The 27,094-nt window shown below is 37.0% G+C and overlaps 1 protein-coding gene across 7 annotated transcripts in view; it reads left to right on the top strand.

Annotated features, from left to right (window-relative positions):
• Positions 1 to 27,094, top strand: part of IL1R2 (interleukin 1 receptor type 2) — an 87,425-nt gene that overhangs the window by 15,571 nt on the left and 44,760 nt on the right. For all 7 annotated transcript variants that reach the window (XM_072621581.1, XM_072621579.1, XM_072621582.1 and 4 more), the window contains exons 2-5: positions 13,766 to 13,890; positions 15,413 to 15,668; positions 20,473 to 20,653; positions 23,780 to 23,954. In XM_072621581.1, coding sequence (XP_072477682.1) covers positions 13,766 to 13,890; positions 15,413 to 15,668; positions 20,473 to 20,653; positions 23,780 to 23,954 — 737 coding nt within the window. The remainder of the gene's footprint in view (positions 1 to 13,765; positions 13,891 to 15,412; positions 15,669 to 20,472; positions 20,654 to 23,779; positions 23,955 to 27,094) is intronic.

Raw genomic sequence — 27,094 nt, 5'->3', positions numbered from 1 at the left:
TTTAAATGACTGATAATATCTTGAAAGAATCAAGTTATCAAAGAGCAAGCATTGTCAGGAAGCAAGAGTTCATCCAGATGATGGAAATAGATCATAGGATGATAAGATTCAGGGATGGAAGGAAGTTCAGGAGCCATCTCTCATTTTACAAATGAGGAAACTGAGACCCAAAGGCATTTTGTGCTTTTTGCAAGGTCACACACGGTAATAAGTCAAAGAACATTAGCTGGAACTGAGGTCCTCTGATCCAATTCTAATACTCCACTGTAAGTTTCAGAATTTCAGAACTGGGAAAGATTAAAAAAAATACAAAGTATCATAGACAAACTATCAAAGTATCAAAGGCTATTAAAATACAGAGTATCATAGACTATGAAAGCTGTCAGAGTGTCCTTTGAATCCCTTCGCTCTCCTTTTTTTAATTAAAAAACATTATTACAGATGAGATAACTGAGGCTGGCAGAATTAAGAGGCTTATTCAAATTGCACAGCCAGCTAATGAGAGAGCCAATATCTTAACATAGATATTAAAGCTCCAGGGCCTCCTTTTGGTTAAATACTATCCTTTATTACTGACACATTAGTCTGAATGAAAGCATTGAGGCTTTAGGAATTTAATACCATACTTCCTATGTGTGACTATTTGTAGCACTATGAATAATTACTTCATGAATTAAGGTATAACTATTGTTAGCTGTATTGATTGCCCTTCTCACTCTGAATCTTTGGTCTTATAAACTTCTGACCTCTTCTTATTGGACTTCAGTTTTCTTATCTTTGAAATGCGGGCAATTGTTCAAAATGATGTCTAATTCTTCTCCAAGGCTAACATTCTGTGATTTTGGGGGAAATGATGATGTTTAGTCTGGAGATAACTTAAAGGCATGCACTAAAACCAGTCTACTTTCTGAGGATTATCCTAGCAAAGGACGGAAAGACTCATGGCACAAATCTTAGTCTGATGCCTCTCAGTGGCACAAAGGTAACAGTTCTTGAAGGCACAGGATCTGCAGGAAAGACTTTGAATGTGATCCCAACAAAAAATCATGTTTTCTAGAGACCAGATTTAGGCCAGGTATCGTGGCTTGTGACATGCTCCTGGGGAGGCAGAGGCTGGTAGATTTCAAGCTAAGGAATTCTGAGATGTAGTAGGCTAAGATATCCACACTTAGTCTAATACCAATAGAGTGAGCACCTGGAAGCAGGAGGGAGATGTGGTAAAGGGTGTTGAACTGATTGTTTAGAGGGGCAAAGTGGGCCAAGTTGGAAAGCTGAGCACGCCGATAAGCAGTGGAATCAGGTATATGAGTGGTTGTTTGTTATTTTGGATGATATTGGGGGACCCCGTCTTCCCTCCCAAAAAACAAACAAATCCTAATCTACTAAATACAGGAAAGTTCATCACTGATATTCTGACTACTTGGTAAATTCTTTGGAAAATTGCAACACCAGAAACAAAGAAAAATACAGAATGGCCTTCAGTCCTACGTGGGGACCCCTTCCTTCTACTTATGCAGAGAGGCAGAAAAGAGACCTGTGGAAGGAAGGATGGAAATAAGTGTATATTAAGTGACTACCATGTGGACCCTGCAAATATTATCTCATTTGATCCTCACAACAACCATTGATCCCAATTTAATGATTGAGGAAACTGAAGTAAACAGTAGGTAAGTGATAATGCCTGTCATATAATGGGCACTTAATAAATGTTTATTGATTAATTGACTTGTCCAGGGTCACACAGCTAGTAGGCACCTGAGGATGGATTGGAACTCAGGTCTTTCTGACTCCAGACCTGGTGGCTCTATCTGTGGTGCCACCTAGCTGCCTATGGAGGATTTGAATTAATCTTTCCATTCGCAACATTCAGAAAACAAGAAGAAAGAAAGAAGTTGCAGCTAAAGATTTAAGGAAGAAAGAAAGAAAAATTGCAGTATGGGAGAATGGCTCATAGGTACTCCTAAGAGAAGTACCTGAAGGAGCTGATCTATATCTTGCCACTGGACCCAAATGGCTCTAGATGAGAGTGAGACTGATGACTTTGCACAATCCTCCTTCACTTCTTCCTGATGTCATGGTCCTCTTCCAGTAACAACAACAAAAGAATTGGTTTGATTGCATGCCCCAAGGCAGCAAAAATGAGAGAATGAGAGATATGATAAGTATATGCAACGAGCTGAAAGGCTGAGATATAGAAAACCAAGTAGGTTTGTTTTATATTGTTTATATTATTTATTCATATTATGAGGAAGCTGATCGGAAAAAGGAACTGGAATGGAGATTTGGTTTCCCTTCTTCCCTGACCATAGCTTGCCTCTCCAGCTTTCAATTTAGGATCCAATCCTTGTGCTGATTACCGAGGGTTCTAGGCAGCCTGGTCATAACTTGGGTTGCCATAAAACGTAAATGATGATTTGAAATATTGAGGAGAAGGAAGAGAGTATGAAAGTGGGAGGGGAGGTTGTGTCCCCTGATTTACTGGTGAGTCTTTTAGTCATTGGTTCTAGTACTCAAAAAGAGGTAGCAAAAAGGCCTGACAGAAGAGCTGATATTTCAAGAAGTAAGATTACATGCAGGCAGGAAGGAAACCTCAATGCAAAGTAGAAACAGGGCAGACAGTCTGAATGACTCCTAGGCAAAATGCTGGTGGTTTTACAGGAATGAGGTTATGCTTTGTAACATAAATATTTCTTAACTCCTCCACTACTCACATATGTTATAGGAAGCAGCATTCTTGCTACATATAGGCCTAACAAAGCTTCCCACTTCCCCACTGGATTTGGGTGCCTGACAATGCATTGGAGGAGGATTTGAATCTTCCTGATTCTAAAGCTTAGTGACAGGGTCCCTGGATCCTTATGTCATCCCACCTCACACGCTAATATCCTGCATTTGGAAAGTCTTTAGCCTTGGTTTCTCCTAGGGCTTCCATAGATGTGTGTGGCACTGGGGCAAAGGAATTAGAAATTGTGAAACACTGAAGTGGGCCTACCTTCTACAAGATAAAACAAAGGCCAGAGTCACCAGATTGCCAAACTCTAACTGCCTTCTTAGGAAACCATCGGAATCTTGGCTGAGGGTTCACCCAAACAGGCTTGTCCTGTGTTCCTCAGCCCCAATTGGTTCTGATGCCCACGCCTACCACCTACACACAGAAAACAAAAATAGAATGCTGGGAAGAAAGTACAAGGAAGCCAATTTAGGTCCAACAGAAGGAAGAATTGCAGAATCATGAATGGTCATTGTATTGATCATATTTCAAAGTCGTTTGTTTTTTACCTTGCTAGTGTCTAATTATCTTCCTGTTTCTGTCCATTTCATTCGTCTTCATTTTATAAAAGCTTTCAAAATTATTCATTTTTTACAATATTGATGTTATAGTAAGAAAGAGAAAAAAGAAAAGAGGAAAAGATCTGTTAGGCACACAGATATTTACAACAACTTTTTGTGAGGATGAGAAATTAGAAACTAAAGGAATGTTAATTATTTAAGGAACAGCTGAATAAATTGTGGCACATATGTGTGATGGACTACTATTATACTATAAGAAATGAGGAAATAGATGATTTCAAAAAGACATGGAGGAACATATGAACTGATGCAGAATGGAGTAAAGAGAGCCACAAGAATTATTTATAACATTAGCTATGGATCCTGAAATAAATCACTTTTTCTTTCCATTTCCTCATCAACAATATGAGAGATGGGGCTTCTAAGCTTCTGTGATCTGCTGCTGGTGCCTTTCTAGACCAGATACACAGTCATCCCTTACTCTGATGCTTGCTCTTGCTTTAGTTTCCAAAGAGCAGCTGCCCTTACATCCAAACAGTCCTGATGAAACAGTCCTGATGCACTTTCCACTGATATTTAATCTAGAGAAGGTCTGGATATATATTTGCCCATAGTAACAATCTAGACTTTTTTGTTTTTTGTTACCAAAAGGCAATGGACGGTTCTGTACAAAGAACATTTATGACACTGTCATGTGGAATTCATTGTGATAACAACCATGGGTGGTAGAGCTTCATGTTTTTATGTATTTTTCCAAGACTGGACTAGCTGAGTGTCTCAACAGAACTGAGTTTTTTTTTCTCGAGAAATAAAAATAATTTTAAGAGGTTGCTCTGAAGATTCTAATTCAATTCAATCAAGCTCCTTTTCACCCTGAGGTATATTTTCATGGAGTGAACTATAGTTATTCTCTTAAGACAGCTAAGTGGTATAATCAGTCATTTGATCACTAAACATCTACAGTTATCCCTTCCACATCGCAGGGGTTAGGGATGCATTGCCCCCATGATCTGGAAGACCCACATAAAATTTTTGGCCCTCCCTTCATACTAGAGAAGTCTGAATTTTTTCTTTTTCTCTTATGAGGTGTTTATAGTACCTTATTGTAAAATTTGGATATATTTATGGTTTTAAAAAATAAAATATGTTGATATTATACAATACAATGCATATATTTAATGCATTTCTGGATTTCTAAATTTTTTCCATGTTGTTTACTGACCTCTGTGTATTATCTGAGGCCTCTACAAAACTCCCTCCAAATTCTCATTTAATTTCTTATGCCAACCAGTGATACATTGAAACCTCAATGGGGAAAGTTGTGATATAGAAAAGATAACCCAATGAAGGGCCTAATATGCACAGAGCACTGTGCTAAGCACCAGGGATACAAAAAAAAAAAAAAAAAAAAAAGGAAGAGGCAAAACAACAGAGGGTAGAGTTGTGAGAGTGAAGTCAGGAAGACCTGAGTTCAAATCCAATCCTAGACCCTAACTAGCTGTGTGACCCTGGACAAGTAGCTTAACTTCTGTCTTCCTCAGTTTCCTTAGTGATGAAATGGGGATAATGATAGCATCTACCTCCCAGGGTTGTGAGGATCAAATGACATCATATTTCTAAAATGCTTAGTATAGGGTTTGGCACATAATAGGTACTTAATAAATGTTTATTCTCTTCTATCTTCTCATAGTACTTTCAAATTCTGCTAAATTCTCTGGAAGTTCATTTCAAAATACCTTAAAAAATAAAATTCTTAAAAATTAAAAAAAATTCCCCAGTTAACAGGAAATCATTTCCCCTCCCCTTCCTTTCTCCTTACATGCACTGAAAAAAAGGAGAAAAATAGAAATAAAAAGGAACTCATATGCCACATAAGCATTGTCATTTATAATATATTTTTACATTGGTCATGTCCAAAATTGCATTTCTTATTCTGCATGTAAGTCCAAAATTCATTTGACATTATTTCAGCATTGGCTTTTCAGAAATCTTCAGAGTTTATGTTTGAAATATTTTAAAAATAGAATAATGAAGGGTTTACTTTGTATAAATGAAATTATAAGTTTGAACTTTGAACAACAGGCAGGTGATGCTTGTAGTCAGTCCCAGAATGAGACAGCAGGGAATAGTGTATAGTCTTGGAGCCTGGATGACCCAGGTTCAAACCCTCCTCAGACACTAGCTATGTGACCCTCAGCAAATCACTTAGCCTCTCTGACCCTTCATTCTTTCACCTAGAAAATGGGGATGATAAATAATAGCATCTATTTCAAAAGGTTGTTATGAATATCAAATGAGATAATGTGATGCAGAGTACTGTGAGCTATTATTAGGAGAAGGCACTAGCCCCTAAAAGTTATCTTAGTGCTATAAATTTACTTAATTTATGTTTTTTGGAAAATTGGACAGCTTAAGAGTAATTGATTTGTCTGCTTTAATTGTGTCCAATTGTACGTTAAATAGCATGTGAATGAGGGCTTTTTTTTTTAAAGAATTCAAGTTTATTATAATTCTTATGGGTTACTTTTGACACCACCATTTTTTAATCATTTGGAATATCTTTTTCAAATAACATTATAGTTCTACCAGCAGTAAGTATAGGTAGAATCCAAGGGCAAGTGGAAGGAGGAAACGTGTGAGTATTCAGAGCAGCCAGAAACTTGTAAAAATTCTTTATGCTCAAGTCTCAGTCCTGGTGTAAGAAGGGAAAAGTCACTTCCCGGTGAATGGAATGCCTCCATTCACCCCACACTGGAGCCTTCTTCACCTCCATTTACAGCTGTGGCCGGGGGATCTGATAATTCCTTCACTTTACCCAGCCCATCCTGCTACTTCCCAGTCATTTCAATAACTCATGCTGCTGAGTTCCCAGTTTTCTCATACTTCCTTTCCCCTTTAGATTCCAGCTCTGAGAACAAGAATATCCTCTCTACCATTTCTGATAGGGACATGTAAATCAACTACTCTGACTTCAGTCACCATTCTGTCTGACTTCCCTATCCAATACACATCCCTGGCCCCACATCCTTAAATGTTTTGTCTCTCTCCATTAATATTGAGAGGAGAGACTATATAATTTTTTTTATTTGTACCAGCAATACCTAACATCAAGTGCTTAATCAATACTTTATTTATTCATTCATTCTCCTTCATCTTTATCTTCTCTTCTTTCTCCTCCAATTTTTCTGCTTCTTTTTGGATTCTTTCTTTTCCTTCTATTTTCTTCCTTTCCCTTCCTTCTCTCCTCTATATTCAAAGTCAGAGAACTTCAATAACTCATTAATCTCCCCTCCATTGCTCCAAAATCAACTCATTTTCTAAATTTGTGTTAAATAAATGCCCTTTAAGAAATTATGGTAAAGAAATAGCATTTTTAGAATGAATTTGCATAATCCTAATTCCCTTTTCCTCTAGTCTTAACAGAGACTCATCATTTCCCAGAGACTCTAGTTGTAACCCTTTTCTGAGGTTTGATAGATCATTTGATAGATGAGGAAACTGAAATCTTAAGTGACTTGCTTAAGGATTCATTTAAATTTGAATCCAGATTTCCTGATGCTAAGAAGATTTCCTGATGCTAAGAATTTCAATTCAATGTAGGCAGTTGATTGCTTTGGTTTTCCCATGAGTTCAAATCCATCAAAGACAATTTCTAGCTGTGTGATCATGGGTAAGTCACTTAACCCTTGCTAGCCTTAGTTTTCTCATTTGTAAAATGAGCTAGAGAAGGAAATGGCAACCCACTCTAATATTTTTGCCAAGAAAACCCCAAATGGGATCACAAAAAGTCACACATGACTGAAAAACAGCTAAAAAAGAGATTACTAAATCATGTTCTAATTTTGAAGGAGGGAGGGCTGAACAGAAGTGGAGAAAGATAGCAGGAGTCATTCAGTGATTTTAGAGAGCAACCAGTAGATTATAAACTAGATTAGGATGTTTTTTCAAAATAGGTTACTATGTTTGTGTTGCCAACCTGAGGTGACTATAGCTCTCAGAATTCAGCTTTTGCAACACATCCTGTACCACAACAGAATATAATTTATTGCCACTGTGACATATAACATGAAAGGGAAAAAACCCAAACCACTTTGCTCCCATGTGAGGTGTGCATTAAATCTCAGTGACTTCTTGTCTCTCTTGTGCTTTGGTTAATAATCAGTAAAAGCATTTTTGCCTCATTAAAGCAGATTGCATTTCCAGACAGTGCACATTCACTTGAAATTAGCATGGGTTGGGGAGGACACCAATTCAACTAGATTCAATTTAGCAAAAATAAATATTAAGCACCAGCTGTGAGCAAAGCACTGAAGCAGGTTCTGGGGATACAAAGATAGCATGAAAAATAGTCTCTGTCCTCAAAGAGTATACTTTCTAGAGAAAAATACCTGCTGGAGACAAGGAGGGTGATGAATTTTTACTAGCAAGCAAAAAGAACTAAGTCAAATGATTTGTATTCACCTTTGTAAGCTTGAATGGTTTTTATCTAAACAAATGGAGTTTCTGTTTATGTCTCTTATCTCTTTGTTTCTGCCTGTCTGCCTATCTGTCAGTTTGTCTGTTTGTCTGGGATAGCAACCGGACTTGTGATTTCACTGGTACAGAGTGAAGTACAATAGTACAAGCAGACTTGTCCTGTTGATGCAGATTGGCACTTTCTTTTCAATGTAAAAGCTTTGGAAAGTTAGCTAGAGCAGAAGTTATTGAGAAGTTAAGTGACTTGCTCAGGGTCACACAGTGTGTCAGAAGCTTACCTTGAACCTAGGCCAGCTACTCTTCCTCTTCCTCTTCTTCCTCCTCCTCCTTCTTTTTCACCTTTTCCTCCTCCTTCTCCTTCTTCTTTAGTCTTCTCCTTCTCCTCCTCCTTCTTCTCCTTCTCCTCTTCCTTCTCCTCCTGCTTCTCTTCCTTCTCCTTCTTCTCCTCCTCCTCCTTCTCCTCCTCCTCCTCCCTCTCCTTCTCCTTCTTCTCCTTCCTCTTCCTCTTCCTTCTTCTTCTCCTCCTCCTCCTCTTCTTCTTCTTCTTCTTCTTCTTCTTCTTCTTCTTCTTCTTCTTCACAACCACTTTTGGGGTTTTATTGGCAAAGACACTGGGGTGGTTTGTCATTTCCTTCTCCAATTCATTTTACAGGGGAAGAATTGAGGCAAAGAGGGACAAGTAACTTGCCCAGGGTCAGTGTCTGAGGCCAGATTTGAATTAAGAAAGATGAATTTTCCTGACTCCCAGCCCAGTACTATCTACTGCCCTTCCTAGCTGTCCTAACTCAGGGTGCTAGGGGATCATTCAGTGACATATTCCAGTCACACTAGCAATAATAAACATTGTTCACATTTGTATAGTTATTGATTTATTCCAAATGCTTTCTTCACAACAACCTATCATTTTCCTTTCCCTGATGAGGCAGCAGAAGCTCTGTGTCCATGGTCACATAGCTGGTAGGTGTCCTTACATTCTATTCTCTAAACCTTGCTGCCTTTGAGGAAGCTCTTGGGAGTCTATTAGGAAACTATCTAAGTGACCCAAAAGAATGTGCCTTTCTTCAATGATTTGGAAATGTATTTATTTATTTTTGTTGCTGTTGAGTCATTTCAATCGTGAGTCTCCATGGCTCCCTTTGGGGTTTTCTTGGCAAAGACACTAGAGTGGTTGCTATTTTCTTCTCCAGTTCATTTTATAGATGAGGAGACTGAGACAAACAGGATTAAGCAAAATTGCCTAGGGTCTCGTGGCTAATAAGTGTCTGAGGCTGGAATTGAATTTAGGTCTTGTGCTCTACCCCCTACACCACAATTTCCTTAATTCCAATTCTGCATATTTAAGTGTGTGGCCATTCAAGCCTGGATTTATCTATAGATCAACTAAAAAAGGGACTTTGTTAAGCAAATGTACAACTTATAAAATCACGGAGGATATGCATAATTTTGAAACAATTGTTTTTAAATATTTCAGAAAAATCCACTAATGTAATAAACATGTCCTCTATTTACCAAAGAAGGTCTCACACTTTCTTCATCACCAAAACAGCTTATCTAGGTTTTGTTAATCCTAACTTGTTACTCAAAGTTCTTGAAAAAAAAAAAAAACTATGTTCTTTTGAAAAATTTACAAAATATAGACTTTTATTAGCTTGCATTGATGTGTGCCCCCAATTATCCATCATCCTCAAGGTTTGGCCAGATGTTTGTGATTCACTACTTAAAAGGCAATTGTTTATTACATTCCAAAGAAAGTGAATCATAAGATGGGAAGACTGTAAGAGAACTCTTACATCTTTTGAAGAAACAAACTCAGAGAATTTTATGTTTTGTTGACAGAATGTAAGTTCCTTGAGGGCAGAGACATGTTCATTTTTGGTTTTGTATCCCCAGAACTCAGTACAATGCCTGTCACTTAGAAAGCATTTAATAAATGCTAGTTGATTGGTTAATTGATCTCCCAGACAGACATTAGTTAGTGTGATACCAGAGACTAGAACACAAATCTCCCAAAGCTCTTTCTACCATCCTTACCTCTAAGTTATCTCATCATCAGCTGAATTCACTGAGACTTTTTAAGTACTATACTGCACTTTGAGTTATACTATAGCACAACTATAGCTATTATAGTTATGCCTATCAAAAGTTCAGGAGAGAGTGCCAAATTTTGACTGCTATTTTGTTAGGATTTCTCCTGGAATCCTGGCTAAATATATATATGCGCATATCCCCCCAGATTGTAATTTCTTTGATGGCAGTCATTTTCAGTCAAGTCTGACTCTTCATGACTCCATTTGGGCTTTTCTTGGCAGAGATACTGGAGTGGTTTGCCATTTCCTTGTCTAGCTCATTTAACAAATGAAGAAACTGCAGCAAACAAGGTTAAGTGCCCTGGATCATATAGCTATTAAGTGTCTGAAGTCAGTTTTGAATTCAGGGAGATGAGTCTTCCTGACTCCAAGCCTGGCACTCAATTCTAGCTTTCCTTTGATGGTAGGTCATTTTATTTTATCATTGTACCCTGAAATCTTAGAATAGTATTTTGTACATAATAAGCACTTAGAATCATAGGATCATAGACTTAGAGATGAAAAGGCTCTCCAAGACCATCTAGTCTACCTTTTCGTTTTATAGATGTGGCAACTGGTGAAAACTGAGGCTCAAGGAGTTTAAGTCACTTGCCTAGTCATTCAGATAGTAAGTACCTGAGGCAGAATTTCAACGTAAGTACTTGTCAAATTGAACCAAACTCTTGACATTTTTAAACCATTCTTGTAGCAAAGTTCCATCATAGATTTCTTCTTTCAGGGGTTCTGGTTTTGTAATTAGAAATTAATCATCCCAAAGATTCATTTCAGCACACTTCCCTTCCACTCACTATGACTTGTCAGAATGGCAGCCGTTAAGGTCCATTACTATAAGACTTTATTTAGTGAGTCACTAAATCTCTTGAGCCTCCTTACTTTCCTTGTTTTCTGGGACAACTTCTAGGACTCTTCTGGAGAGTCAGCAATGTTGCTTACTATGATCCAAAGAGATTGTGTCCTAGATTTAGGAGATTGAGGAAATTTAATTTCATTTATAAAATATCTATTGGAATATAAGGACAACATAAAAAGAAAAATAGCTCCTGTCCTCAAGAAGCTTACATTCTAATGTATTAGTCCTCCAGGACCCTTCAGGCTATTTCAGAGGTAGGGAACCTCTTGGTGGGTCACAGTCTATAAAAAGCAAAGATAAATGTGCCTGAAACCTCCCAGGCCAAAATGTACCTACAATAAATGTCCCATTGTGGAAATACCAGCTATTCTTACCAAAGCTGGACATGGATACAAACTCATTTTGATGGACAGTGATTGACTTTTGTCCTCAGTCTAAATCTGAATAATGAAGTTATATTTTAATCATATGTGTTGAACACCCTTCACTCATTTCCTCCTCTAATACTTCATTGTGGTATGGAAGTGATGGTGAGTTATACTGAAGGCTCTGGCAGCTCAAAGGCAGGAACTACAAAGACAGAATGACTTCAAGGATGGTCCTAACCATTGGTAGATCACATAGCTGTCATTTGAGGCCTAGGCTAACTAAATTCAGAGAGGCTCAGGGCCAGAAGTTTGGCCACAAGGCCAACAATTTCATTGGCCATGGTATCTCATGGAATGTGATCCCTTAAGACATGGAATAATAATAGCTAACATTTATAGCATTTTCTTTGCTCCAGGCACAGTGCTAAGCACTTTACAATTATTATCTCATTTGATCTGCACAAAAACTCAACTCTAGGTAGTAGGGACTATTATTGCCCCTATTTTGCAGATGAGGAAACTGAGGCAAATAAAGGTTAAGTGACTTCCCAGTGTCTGAGGCTGGATTTGAACTCAGGCCTTCCTTACTCCAGACCCAGCACTCTACTGTGCCATATTATGTTGATGAAAGGAGAGCTTGCTTTCACTGAGGAAATCTGGACCCTTTAAACTATTGAAGTAAATACTGAGTATCTCTTTGTGCAGATAATATAGGTTGGGAGATAACCAACTAAAGAGAAGATAGGATTCCTATTTTTGAGGAATTTATCATCTGATTTGGGGAAATAATGAATATGTCTAAAATGACATGAAAAGTCTAAAGAACCTAATCTTTAAGTATAAGGTTATGTGTGGAATACTGATTCTCCATTTATTCAGGATTGTTGTAGAATGGAGTATTTCACACAAGCAAACATTAAAAAAAATTGAAGCTAGGCAAGAAAGCAGCAAGGGAACTGAGCCTTGAAGAAAGTGAAGGATTCTAAAGGATGGAATTGAAGAGAGAGGACATATTGGGACATAGATGACAACTTGTACAAGAGTATTGAATTCAGGGGAGCAGCAAATAGACCAGTTTGGCTGGAATGGAGAGAATGTAAAGAAGAGCTAGTGGGAAATGAAGGCTGGCTCCAGTTTTGAGGGTACTTAAATGACAATCTGTGACATTGGTATTTTACCCTATGGGAAATAAGTAGCCAATGAAGATTCTTGAACAATAGTATAACATGACCTTGATGCCCTTCCTCATCTATTAGCTTATCAATGTCCTTCTTAAAAAAGTGGCAGATATATGTGTGTGTGTGTGTGTATGTGTGTGTGTGTGTGTGTGTGTGTGTGTGTGTGTGTGTGTATGTGTATACGTAGAGCCTATATCTGATTGCACTCTGTTTTGGGGAGGAAGAGGGGAGAAAATTTAAAACTCAAAAGTTTGTGGAACTGAATGTTGAAATCTAAAAATAAATAAATAAATAAATAAATAATTTTTAAAAAAGTGCTAGCTATATAGGGCAAGTAGGTGGTCCAGTGGATACAGCTCTGGGCCTGGCATCAGGAAAACCTGAGTTCAAATCTGCTCTCAGACACTTACTAGTTGTGTCACCTGGGCAAGTTGCTTAATCCTATTTGTCTCAGTTTCCTTATCTGTAAAATGAACTGGTGAAGGAAATGCAAACCATCTTTGCCCAGAAAATCCCCCAAAAGGGGACAACAAAGAGTTGGACATGACTGAAACAACAACAATTAAAAATACGGTATGCAGAACTGAATTTAGCAAATCTAGCAATTTTAATTTTTTTCCTCAAATCCTGTCCAAGTTCTTTACATAATGCTTAAGTAATGGGATGGGGGTAGGGGTGGAGGGGTGGGGAGAGGGAGCAGATCAGCAAAAGGAATAATTACCTTGCTAATAATAAATGAATGAATGAATGAATAAATGAATGAATGGATAAATAAATAAATGCTCTGATCTCATTGACCTAAGGCTTCCTTCCCCCAAGGACAATTTCAGGCAGAGACACGCTAGCTAACTCTTCACTATCATTATATCTGATATATTATATCATTATATCATATATATATATGATATATCACATATCGCTATATCTTCACTATCTTCACATCAAAAGCAAAGTACAAGCAAGCTTGGAGAGATGCAGGCTTCCTGGCTCAGTAAGAAGGCAGATGAAATTCAGTTTTATACTGATAGTAATAACTCAAAGCACTTTTATGATTCCCTGAAAGCTATTTATGGACCAAAAGTCTATGGTGCATCACAACTACTGAGTGCTGATGGAGCCACATTAATTAGTGATAAGGACATGCTCCTAGAGAGATGAGCTGAACACTTCCATAGTGTTCTCAACAGACCATCTCACACGTACAATAGTAAGAATGATGGATTTGGAGTCAGATGTCTTTGTGATCTGTCTGCTCATTTGTGATCTGTCCTCACTTCCTCTAGGAGTCTAATTTCCCTATCTGTAAAATGAGGAAATAGGGCTCTAAACTCTACAATCCTAGGATTATGTTATGGCTTTGGGCTATACAAGACCCAAGAGATCCTTTGGTCTAGTCTCACTTGCTAATTGCCAGTTTTCCAGTGTCCTATGGCCTGTTTATAATATTCCCTGGGAATATGTGCAACACTTGGGTTGGTCTGTGGTTTCCTGTGTGACCTTTCTTACCTTTTCTAGATTTCTAGGTACTGGATCTCAGCTTTCAGTTTCCTGCCTCCAGAAGTTATTTGGATTTCTCTTCTTTTTCTGTGTATTGGCAGGAAATGTTTCTGCTTCCAAAATTCAGCCCAAGAAAAGCACAGGTAAAAAAAAAGTCTGATGAGTGGAAACTCATCAAGTGCAGTTGTTTTTTTGTTTTCCCTTGTGTGGAAGGGATTTATTTTGTCTGAACATGAAACCACAGTAGCTGCATATATATGTGACACTAAATGAAAAAAATAAAATACAAACAGTTCAATTCAGTAGCCAAATCCAATGCAATAAATACTTATTGATGATCTACTATGGGTCAAGGCAATACGCTAGGTCCTAATGAGGATCCAGTGGTGAATAAATCATATTATATCTCCTGCCTTCACTTGTCTAGCAGATGAGAAAAAGATATATACTCAGTCGATCAATCAATCAGCAAACATGTGTCAAGTTCCTTCTATATGCCAAGTACCCATGCTAGGTACTAGGGCTACAAAGATAAAAGTATATTCCAAGGAGCTTGGGTTCAGTAGAGTATGGAAGCACATGAGGGGTACAGATCAAGTGTCTGTTCATTGAGGACAGAATCCCTTCTGGTTGAGGGAAATCAGGGGAAGCCACATGGAGAGGGTGATCAGATCAGCTGGTTCATTTCAGTTTCATCAGATCAACCTGGATTTGTCATTTTTTCTTCTGTGAAATGACAGAGCATTTTTTTTTTTTTTTACTGGATTGGCTGAACTGCCCATGGTTTTGACATGGTCTAAATAGAGTTAATATGCTGTGTTTTAGAAATCAGTGATTTGAACTGGAATGGATCCCAACCCCTTTGTTTTACAGATGAGGAATTTGTTTGGCTTTTTCTTCTTTCCTGGAAGATGTTAAGTGACTTGCCAAGGTCACATGGTTAATAGAGAGATGAGAATTGAACCCAGAGGAAACTGACCAACAGAGGAGTGAAATTCAATTCAATTCAATAAACATTTAAGTACCTACCAAGTGCCAGGCATTGAGTGCCAATGTTAAATGCTGGCAGTCCAAAAAAGAGACCAAAGACAGTTCCTGTCATTAAGGCACTTTCAATCTAATGGTGGTGACAAGGTGTAAACAAATATATAAAAGCAAGCTATGTACAGAAGAAATGGGAAATAGTCTAGAAAATTTTTTTGTGTTTTTTTAACTTCTTCCCCCTCCCCCAAATTTATTAATTTATTTGCTTTCAGTTTTTAACAATCACTTCCATAAGTTGCAAAGTTTCTCCATCCCCCTTCTTGCCCCCCCCGCCCCAAGACAGCATGCAATTTTGTATGGGCTCTACACGTTCCTGAAATAGGAGATAATTAACAGAGGGAAGGCATTGGAATTAAGAAGGGTTGGGGAAATCTTCTTGTAAGAGTAGTTAGAATAGAGGAGGGAGAGCATTCCAGGCATGGGGAACAGCCAGAGAGAATGCCCAGAGCCAAGAAATGACTGGTTTAAAATCACACAGAGAAGTAGGTGGCAGAGACAGAATTCAAACACACTTGCCCTGACTCCAGATCTAGAGTGTTTTCCACTGCCTCTTGCTGCTTACTCATGAGTGTGCAAGAATCAAAAGCTAACTGAGACCTTTCTAACCCTTTCTGACTGTAGAAAACTGCCAGTATCTTGGGGATTATTTTAAAAGATTTGAGGTAGAAGGAGAACCTGTCGTCCTGAACAGCCCTTTCACAAAGTTCCACAACAGGGTCCTCTTCAGTCTCCACTACAACCTGTCATGGCATAAAAATGATTCCGAGGAGACTGTTCTAGGAACCAGCAAATCAGGCAGAACATGGGTGAAGGAAGATGCTCTCTGGATTTTGCCAGCATTACCAGAAGACACAGGAACTTACATTTGTACTTTTAGGTGAGAACTTTCTGTGAAGTGATGGTGGGGGTGGGAGCTGGGAAAGAGAAATGGATGTACTGTGTGTGTGTGTTTCTGTATGTGTGTGTGTGTGTGTGTGTGTGTATTTCCCCAGTTTCTACAGATCTCTCTGTCAGTCTGTCTCTCTCTCCCTAAGCTGCTGTGTAATGGAAAAATAACTTAGTGTGACTCTTCTCATTCTTCCTGATCAGATTTTGGAGTGGGATATTTTCTAGACTGTTGCAAAGAGTCAGTGGTGAGCTAGTATCAATTGCTTCTTCTCACTCTGCCATCTTGACTCCGCCTCTTGCTCTGTTATTTTAACAAATTACTTCCCTTATTTCAATAGGACTGGCATTGTTCTTTATTTTCTAGTTCTCTTGAAAAATTTGATTGTAGAGAAGACATGCCTTAGGTGGAATGTCAGGTCTTGAGGGTAGGGACTGTTTCAGTTTTGCCTGCCTGGCACATATTTGTTGCTGTTTAGTTGTGGCTGACTCTTTGTGACCCCATTTAGGATTTTTCTTGGCAAAGTTACTAGAATGGTTTTCTATTTCCTTCTCCAGTTCATTTTACAGATTAGAAAACTGAGGTGAACAGGGTTAAAGTGAATTGCCTAGGGTCACACAGCTAGTGCCTGAGCCTGGATTTGAATTCAGGTCTTCTTGACTTCAAGTCTGGTGCTCTATCCACTGCACCACCTGACAACCTTAGCACATAGTATGCACTTGATTGATTAGGCAGAACTGTGAAATAAAAATTCCTCACTTTCACTTTTAGACACTTCTCTTCCTCCACATCTCTTCCAGCTCCAATTTGCTTTCCTTCCTGATATGATAAAAGTCTTATGAAATCATCCTGAAAGTTGCATTAAAACAACAACAACAACAACAACAACAAAGAAATGCTTATGACAATTCAGTCCAATTTATGGAAATTTTACTATGTGGTAGATATTGAGTCACATATATGGGATGGCTACAAAGACAAAATAAGCTAGAGTTTTCAATCTACCTGGTATGGATACAATGAATGTAACTCAAATTAGAACAGGATGAATGCCTAAATGTGATCATTTCTAATTGAGAAGATCATGGTGTCTTAATAATAAATTTATTAATTTATTAAAACATAAAATTTTAACTTAATAATTTAATTAAAACTTATAAAATAAAATACACAGCAGTTGAATAAAAAGTAATTTGGTAAGGAGGGCACTAGCAGTTGGGGGACAGCGACATATTAATTGTGAGTATTTCTTTCATAGATCCTTGCCTCTTTGGACCTTCATTAAAAGTCTTAATGAGTTTCTCTGACCAATAAAAAATCATTCAGTGGCCAACCCTCTGGTAATAAGTCTTTCCAAATTTAAGAATATTAGTCCTTGGCTGATGACTATACAATGTTACTAGGTCCATGCTATGTAGGTTTTTCAGCCGGAGAGAAATATTCAGAGTTTGTGCTCTATTGTTACAAGTGTAGGGGAAGATTTCAATTTGTAATACAACATTAATTTAACACAACTGCAATTACCTTATTCTCTTTTTGGATCTTAATAGAGAGCAGCTATTTTCTTTTGGCAAGCCTTCTTGGTGAAGGTTATAATTACATTGGGTAGCTAGGCAGCACAGTGGACAGTGTACAGGGTTGCAGTCAGAAAGGCCTGAGTTCAAATTTGGCTTCAGACGCTGAAGACCTGTGAGACCTTGGGCAAGTCACTTAACCTTGTTTGCCTCAGTTTCCCCATCTGTAAAATGAGCTGGAGAAGGAAATGAAGAACCACTCCAGTGTCTTTGCCAAGAAAACTCCAAATGGGGCACAAAGATTTGGATACAACTGAACAACAAAAATAACTACAATTACATTTGGCTGTTGTGATTATATATAATGTTTTAAGATTAGCAAAACATTTTAAATCCATTATTTCATTTGAGGTAGACACTAGGTCCATTATTTAACCTCATTTTACAGATGAGGAACTTGAGATAGAGAATAATGATTGTGGTTATATAGTTAAGAAGTTTGTGGTGATTTGCAAATGCAACTGCCAACTGATTTCAAGTTTAACCCTTCTCCATTATCTTTGAGGTTCATATCCTGGGATTACGTAACTTAAAAATAAAAATTTTTAACCATTTCAGCATAATTTCCTTCGAAATCTTATGTACTTTACTTTATGTATTTAAAAACCTTTTCCAGAGAAAGGGTTCACAGGTTTCTTTAGAGTCTACCCTGCCAAAGGGCTCTATGGCACAAAAAAGGTTAAGAACCTCTGCTACAGAGGATACTCTCAATGCAAGAGAATTTTTCCACACAGGTGATAATTGAATAAGAAAGGAACCTGCACCAAAAGTGAGATATGTGTTAACGAGTCATTTTTGTCCACCTGCCATTTAAAAATTCTTGTTTTAAGAAAATGCTTAATAACAAGTAATAATTTTTGCTTTTTAAGTTTTTTTTAAAGATCTTGAAATAAACCAGATCTTCATATCTTTTTCTTTTTAATTGATAGGAATTCAAACAGAAGTTACCTATTGAGTCTGTTGTATTTCTAGCAACACAGTAAGAGGCTTGCTCTTTTGCTACTTAGGGTATGGGCAACTTTTTTTTTTTTAATGGGTCTGTGATCCACCAAGTCATTAATTTGTTTCATAGAAATGAGTTTTCTTGCTGTGATTTTGCCAGGACCTTTCCCTGAAATGCTGGGCTGGCTCCCAAATATGGGGAGTTGGGATAGGGAAAGTCTCCAGAAGGCTGAGTTAGGATTTAAGATGGTGGGAACAAAAGACCTTTGACTCAACCTGGGCCCATCATGACAAATATTTAGATAATTAGGCTGTCTGAAAAGCCATCACCAATTTAACCAAGATGATTGGGTAACTTGAAATTGAGGGAGGGGGAGATACAATTGTTTTAACATATCTATATCTATGTTATATAGATAAATGCATGTATACATATATATTATACATATCTACATAATCTAAAATATGTACATATCTACCTGTATAACATAGATCTATAGATCTATATACATATATTTCTATATAACAGATATAGTCACACAGACATATATATAGATATATGTGACTATATCACACATAGATAATATATATACACATATCTATACAATGTAGATGTATAGATGCATATCTATAACATAGGGGCACACACATATCTATATTGAATAGATCTACACACACATATATATTATATAGATAAAGGCATATATACATACATATATTTATATTGTGGATATGTACATATATTTACACAACAGATATAGACATATATATGCATGTATATCTGCATAATATAGATCTACATATGTATATAACAAATATATACACACAGACACATATATCTATATAACAGCTATGTGACTGTTTCATATATACACATATATCTGTCTACTATAGATCTACATATTTATATACATATTACATGTATCTATATAACATAAATATACACACAAAGACACAATATATATAACAGATATATGTGGATTTATTCCATACATACTATACATATTCTAGATCTACATACCTATATATACACATATACATATATCACATATAATATAGACATATATACAAATATTGATATAGATATATTCACACATTTATATTAAATAGATTTACATATCTATATATTATATATAGTGTGTATATGCACACACACACACCCATACACATGACATATTTACAGAGCGAAAGCTGGAGCAGACTTTCGGGATGATGTAGTTTAGTTCAACCACCCTCTTTTTGACAGGAGAATATGAACCATGGTGAACCATAGAGGCAATAAATAACAATCTGTATATTCATATATAATTTTTCTGCCTTCAATTCAGTCTGATTTATTAAAATTTAATTAAACTCTTCCTGTGGATCAGATATTGAACCAGACTTTGAGGATATGAACTAGTTTCTGACTTCAAGGAGCATTCTAGTTGGGCAGGGAGTGAACAACATGTATACAAAATCCATGTGCAGCATATGCAAAATAATTGCATGGGAAGATTAGATTTTTCTACTTGGCCTTTGAGGGCAGAACAAAAGTAATAGATGAAAGGTGTATGAAAGTAAGTTTTGACTTGACATAAGAGAAAATTTTCTAACAGTGAGAGCTGTGGAAATGTTGACTAGGCTGTATTGGAATGTAGTGGATTTCCCCCTTCCTAAAGCTCTTTGAACAAAAATTGGTAGGCCACTTGTTTAGGATGCTGTAGAGGGAGTGTCTGTAGCTGACTGAGATGACTTTTGAGGTTTCTTCTAGTTCTAAATATTAAGATACTGTGGACTTTTTGTCAGAAGACATGCAGGATATTTGAAGGTATATCCTTTGGCTTGTGGAAAGATTACTTGTGATGTTAAATTATCTATTATGATTATTATTCTAAATGAAAATTAATTATAAATTATAAAACCTATGCAAATATATCCCACATTAAACTCAATGTATTGATAATAACATTCCATCAATATTATCATGACATATAATTTAACATGTAATCTTATGTTCCTATAGACTTTTATAATTGAGAAAGCCTCTCCCTATTCATTATTTCATCTGATCAACTTGATAACCCTGTGAATGAGATTGGACAATTATTATGACTTCTTTATGGATGTGGAAACTGAGGCTAAGAGAAACACTGTAATGAGGAAGGCTTCTCATAATTAGGAAAAAGTAATTGAATACAGCTCTTCTCATCCAATGCTTGTTCTACTCTACTGTTCTACCACTTGGACATTTCTTCTACATGTATATGATATAACAAAACGCTATCATCTCTTTACAGGAATGAATCTTATTGTGCCACAATGTCTGTTGAGTTAAAGGTCTTCAAGGAGACAGAACTATCTTTGCAACACATTTCGTATGGCCAAGTTCTAAGGACTTCAGTTTCTGGATATCTAGTGTGCCCTGCAATACATAATTTTATCCAAGACAAAAATAGCATGGAGATAAAGTGGTATAAGGTATACACCTTTAAAATTTGTATTCCATCTATTAGATAGTGGTATGGTTAGGTTGGAATATGCCAGTCCATTAGGTTGCTAGCCACAGGATAATGCTTCCTACCTTTTTGCTTTAACCTCTATGTATCTAGTCCTTTTAAAAACTACATTTAAACAGCCCATAAATATGAAATGTTTCCTGATTTAGGGAGAATTGGAAAGAGCTAGGAGGCAAGTGGGTTAAGGTATGGAGGTAAAGGTTCAGTATTCCATAATAAAGCACCATGATTGATTGGAGTGTAATTTAACCCTTCCTTTAAATTAGAAAAAAAAATATGTTTACATGTTTTTTTTTAAAGCATCCATATCCACAACATGAAAAAAGATGTTTTGTTTTATTCTTAGTTTACTGAAATTTTTGTGGTTGTTGGTGATTATTAAGTTCACAATAAAAAGGTTTGAAAATAGGGTGCCAAACAATTAGCTTTAGATATGAAAAAATGCTTGGTCAGTTAAGTACGCTAAGTGCTGGCAATACAGACAAACAGAAGACACAGCCTTTGTCATGTAAAATGAAGCTTAAAGGTGAGAATGGAATGAAGGTATCCAATGCATGGCCACTGTAGAGAAAGTCTGGAGAGAAATGAAGACATGATAAGCTTGGGTATCCTCCTTAAAATGGAGGTTCTGGAAGGAGCCAGTCAATCAGAAGGAAAGGCCGTTGGGGTGGGGATGGGGTGGGGATGGGGTGGAGAAGACTTTCAATGTGGAAAGTCCAGGGGTATATGACCTTCCAAGGTAGAGAGGTTTTTATGGCATTCTAGAGAAAGTCTAGAGAGTCATGAGTGCAGTGTAGTGAGGACTGAAGATGAATGCTATTTAAGCAATCACTTTTAAAACTAAAAAAATTTAAGAAATGTTTGTTCACTAAAGGAGATTTATAATGCAAGTTCAGAAATAATGCAAATTGAATATGCTGGATTAGGTCAACATCAAGAAAGAAATGATGCTCTACCTGCCCAGCAGAATGAAGCAACTATATGACTTGTTCTTCTATCTACCTGTCTTCTATCCATCATCTCTTAAACTGTCCTGAAGCCCTGGGAGAATTTTTGCTTTTGCCATCTTGACTTTCCGCTTACATATTTGTAAAACATATTTTCAAACACTATCTCTATAAGTCTTTTGATTGGCAGATATTTTTCAGATATGCCCAACATACAAGGCTGATGTGATGGTCAAGTGAAATAATATCTTAAATTGTTAAGTACATGTAAATCATACAGACTTCTCAGTTGTTGACTGAGTTTGAACAAGAAGGATGGCATCTGACTTTAAAAAAGTTCTTTATGGATTTTCTGTCATGATCTGTTATGCAGAGAACTGGGGCAATTGCTTCTTTTGCTTAAAGGAAAAAGCAACTTTGTTCCTAGCTACCACTTTCTTGTTCTACCTGGACTGGAATATTTTTATATTTGTGACTTTTTCTCCCTTCACTACTCTGGTTCTATACACCTACAGTGCAGGAATAGTTGTTACCAGATCTTCCCAAAGGGGACCATCTTAGCACTTGAAATAATAACAGCAACCACAATAGCAATAATTTATTTATTTTTAAATTAAATTAAATTATTTGTGTTACATTTTAAGTTCCAAACTGTCTCCCTCCCACTTTCTGTTCCCATCCTGCACTAGGAAAGGTCATCATTAAACACAGATACGTATGTATACAAACATATACATATACACATTGATATATATAGTAAAACCATTCTCTCTTTTTCTTCTCTCCCTTTTTCTCTCATTCACTCACTCTTTTTCTCCCTCTAGTAAAATCATATTATGCATTTCTATTTATCAGTTCTTTCTTTGAAGGTGGATAGCATTTTTCTTTATAAATCTTGTGTAGTTGATTTGAGTATTTCTAATACTCAGAATAGCTTAGTGTGAATGCTGTGAACACACAGTTATACATTGAACAATATTGCACAGTAGTATTCCATCACATAATAGCAATAATTTAAATGCAATTATAAAAACTACATATGTATTAAGTGCTGAGAATACAAAGAAAAGGAAAAACAGAGTGTACACTAAGGAGTTTGGATTCTGATGGACTCCAAGTGTACAGAGTCCTTGATTTGGAGTCAGAAATACCTACATTCTAATCCTGACTCGATTGTATTTGTATATTTTTAGACATTGACATATCTTAAAGATAAAGGGGCTATCACTATCATCTTTCAGTCAATAAGCATTCTAAGTGCTTACTATGTGCCAGGTACTCTAATGAATACTGAGGATGCAAAGAGCAGGAAAAGCAGGGCACCTGCCTTCAAGGAGTTTACATTCTAATGAGGTAGTACAGTCAGTACTTGGAGTTTTAGACTTGGAGTCTGGAAGACCTGAGTTCTAATTCTGCCTCAGAAACTTGCTAGCTCTTTGACCTTGGGCAAATCATTGAACCTGTCTCAGCCTAAGTCTTCTCATCTATCAAACAGAAATAGCAATTGAATCTATCTCCCAGAGTTGTTGTAAGGAATAATTGGGACAAACTGTGTAAAGTGCTTTGCAAATTTTAAAGCGCCGCTATATAAATGCTAGCTATAGTCTGAAGGGGGAGCCAATATACAAGATATATTTAGAATACATGGAAGATTGTTATTTGTTTTTTGAACAGGAATACTGACATCACAGGGGGATGTCTTGTCTTGCCTGAATTGGATTAAAGTGAGGCAGAGCTGCACAGTGACCAGCCTTGCTTCTTCTTCCAGAATCATTGAAGTCCAGTGACAAGACAAAGTCAGAATGACTGACTAATCTCAGAGGAAGATATTAGCCATGGGATTTTGCTTAATATCTCTAAAAATGTCCACATTCTGGGAAAATCACTCCATGATCATACAACAGAAGGGACATTTAGGGTATGACAGGAGCAACTATTTTGCTACAGTCCAAAGTACCTAATGTCTGACTCATGGTGCTTAATAAATACTTGTTAGGTGTAAGGATGAAAAGAAGTAATGAGTTGCTAATGATTCCATTTACATGCGTAAATGTGTATACAATATACAGGGTATGTATAAGTATATACCTAAGTATATAAGTATAAGTATACAGGGTAATGTTTAAAAACATTTCTCAAAGGATTCAGTTCTTTTGGACCAAAACAACAAGAAGTTTTCAGTTTGGAAAGGATCCACTCGCTGCTTTATACACAATGTATCCTTGGACAACTCTGGTCACTACACCTGTCAACTACCTTTTGTCTATGAAGGTGTGAAGTATAACATCACCAGGCACATTAAACTACGTGTCATTAGTAAGTACTAGCAGTATATGATCTTTCATGTTTTTTTACTAATGAGTTTGTGAAGCTGCAATATTAGGGGTCACTGGGGTTCTGCCATTTCCCTAGGTGTATAAGGCAAAGCAAAATGAGGAAATGAAAGAGACAGAGACAGAGTAGGAGAGAGAGAGGTGGAGATTTTCCTTACAGTATCACTGGAAAGAAATGTTTGGAAAGTAGAACACATTATGCAAATGCAAAGCAAAAATGATATGAATAGAAGGAGCTAGTATATGCCTGATTTCACCCTAACTTCACTGAATACAAAGTGTTTTACAAGTTATGGAAACAGCTTTCCATATAAGGCATGAATCAACATCAAGAACTATAGTACAGATGCGGCCACTTGAGGGGAAGTATAAGATTGTAGAGGCAGCACAGTGTGGTGGATGGAGGACTGACCTGGAAGCCACAATCTGGGATCTAGTCCTGTCTCTGACACATACTGGTTGTGAGTCTCTGGACAAGCCATTTAATCTTCTATGCTCTGTCATTCTTTAAGACTATATATTACACAAAAGGTGCTGACCTGAAAAGTCCACTCCTCTGGCAGTTTCATGAACCAAAGAAATCACAAGTCTGGCCCCCGTCCCATGCAATCATAGATTTAACATCAGAAGGAACCTTAAACTAGGTCATCTAGTCCAACTCATTTTATAGATCTGAGGAAAAGAAGACCCAGAATATGGTTCTATTTTGAGCAAACAATTATTTGTTGACATCTAGCATTAACTTCTTTCCTTTTGGGATCATGACTAGTCAATCATGACTTTAGATTCTTCATTGGTTTTGTTGGAGAGTGGCCCAGAAAACTTTCCACTCCTAGTGAATCAGTGCTGGGAGTAACAGTTTTATAAAGAAGATATGTTTCTGTGGGACATAAGACCTGTTGAACACCTGTATCTATAGCTGTTTTTACTGTATAAACTGATATTGTTTGCACCTTTACAGGTACTTCAGAAATCTCAAGAAATAAAATCTTTAATTTTAAAAACTGGGCAATTTGTAAAGAAACTTTTTTTTTTGTTCTTTACGAGAAAATAAAGGTCAATTACTGTCCTTACTGTTTATGCCAATCATTGCTTGGCAATCACCAGGCACTGGGTTAGATATGAGGGATATAAATAAAAAGAATGAAACCTTCACTGCTCTTAAGGAGTTCAGACCAATGATTTCGTTGGCAAATGAAACCTCTAGTGAGAGGATCCCTTCTTTAACCCTGTTCTGTAGGTGGCATGGTACATAGAGTGCCAGGCTTAGAGCCTGGTAGATATGTTTCAGAATTCCAATCTGGCTTCAGACATTATTAGCTATGTGATCTGAGGCAAGTTACTTAACAGTGTTTGCCTCACTTTTCTGTAAATGAGTAAAATAAGTAAAAATTCCCTTCAGTAAAATGGGTTGGAGGAGAAAATGACAAACTACTACAATATTTTGCCAAAACAACCCAAAATGGGGTCACAAAGAGTTGGACACAACTAAAAATGACTGAATTGAGCAACTTAAAAGTCACAGTGAGTTGCCTGGGACCTCGACAGACTAAGTAACTTGTCTGAGGTCACTGAGATATTCTATAGCAAAGGTAGACCCTGAACCCATGACTTAGAATTCTGGATCCCAGCTTTCTATCTGTAATGCCATACTGCCTCTGAATAATCATACCCCATGTGTATTTACATTATTTAGTGACTCAAAATCATAAACTTGGAAAGTGCTGTTAAAGATTATCTAATCCAACCTGTTCAGTGGTTTTTCAGTGACAAACTGAACCTGAGAGCAGGTCTGGGTTTGACTTTTCCAAGGTCATTCAGGGAATATTCCAGGGAGCTGTTGATTCTATAGCATACTCTTTGAATGCAACTTTCATTCTTAGACACCCGTCTCAGAGATACTCCCTTTGCCATCATCAGGGTTATAGAACTGTGGTTCTGAAATGATCTGGTCAGTGCAATATTGTCAAGGAACACGAGGGGGCAGCAGTCTTACATTTTATCCAGTATAATGTCACTAAGATGACTTTTTGATATTTAGTAGAGGAGTGCTCCTGCTTGCCATCCACAGGCAGGCTTTAAAGCAAGAAGACACAGTGTGCAGATTTTTTTTATATGAATGCTTTGGTAATGGATTGGAATGGAAGGGAAAGGACAGCTTCTGTCTATATAGAACCAGGATTTTATATTACTGTAGTATTAAATAACTAAATACATTGATCAAATGGTACCCAGTGTTTATGCATTTCATTATTTGAAATGTCCCAGTAACAGGTTAAGTGGAGAAAAGCAGATGGGCTGATGTCCTCCATGGACTAGTGAGTGAAACCAATATGGGCCCTCCCTCCCTGCTACTCAAAGTATTCAGTTGCCTACTGACTGCCCAGAAGTAAGATTCCCTGAGACAGTGCACGTGACAGTCATCTCATCAGGCAGTACCTCATTATTTTCCATTCTTCCCCCCAGAAGAACTTCCCTGTCTAGTGTTTCATTCCCTTGGGAATCTGTTTTCTGCTGCCCAAAATTAGAATTCTGGTAAATTAATTCTGAATGTTAATGAATGACTGTTACTGTGGTTTATGTATTACCTTCCAGGAGAATCTGGATTTTGACACAGGGTCTCCTCAAGCCACTGAACTTTAGTTCAAAAACAAAAATCAGGTGTTGGGAATTTTAGGTATGAGAGAGCATAAAGGGACAGCTGAGATTTTTTGCTGGCTGGTAACCTTTACAGTGGTTCCTCTCAAATCATATGTCTTAGCTACAGGTTCTTAACTTGTGGTCCATGAACTTTTTTAAAAAGTATTTTGATAACTATATTTTAATGTATTTTTTCTTTTCTAATCATATACATTTTATGTTATGTTTTTAAAAACAGTATTCTTACACAAAGTCAGATCTAAATGATTGGAAAAGTATCAGTTGCTCATGGGAGGCTGAGGTAATATAATAAAAAATGACAATTCCACCTGAACTAATTTACTTATTCAATGCCATACCAATCAAACTACCAACAAGTACTCTATGGAGCTAGAAAAAATAATAAACAAATACACCTGGAAGAACAAAAGGTCCAGAATATCAAGGGAATTAATGAAAAGAAATGCAAGAGAAGGTGGTCTA

The sequence above is a fragment of the Notamacropus eugenii genome, chromosome 6 (genome assembly GCF_028372415.1).
Source record: "Notamacropus eugenii isolate mMacEug1 chromosome 6, mMacEug1.pri_v2, whole genome shotgun sequence".
Taxonomy (NCBI): Eukaryota; Metazoa; Chordata; class Mammalia; order Diprotodontia; family Macropodidae; genus Notamacropus; species Notamacropus eugenii.
This window is presented reverse-complemented; position numbering and strand designations above follow the sequence as displayed.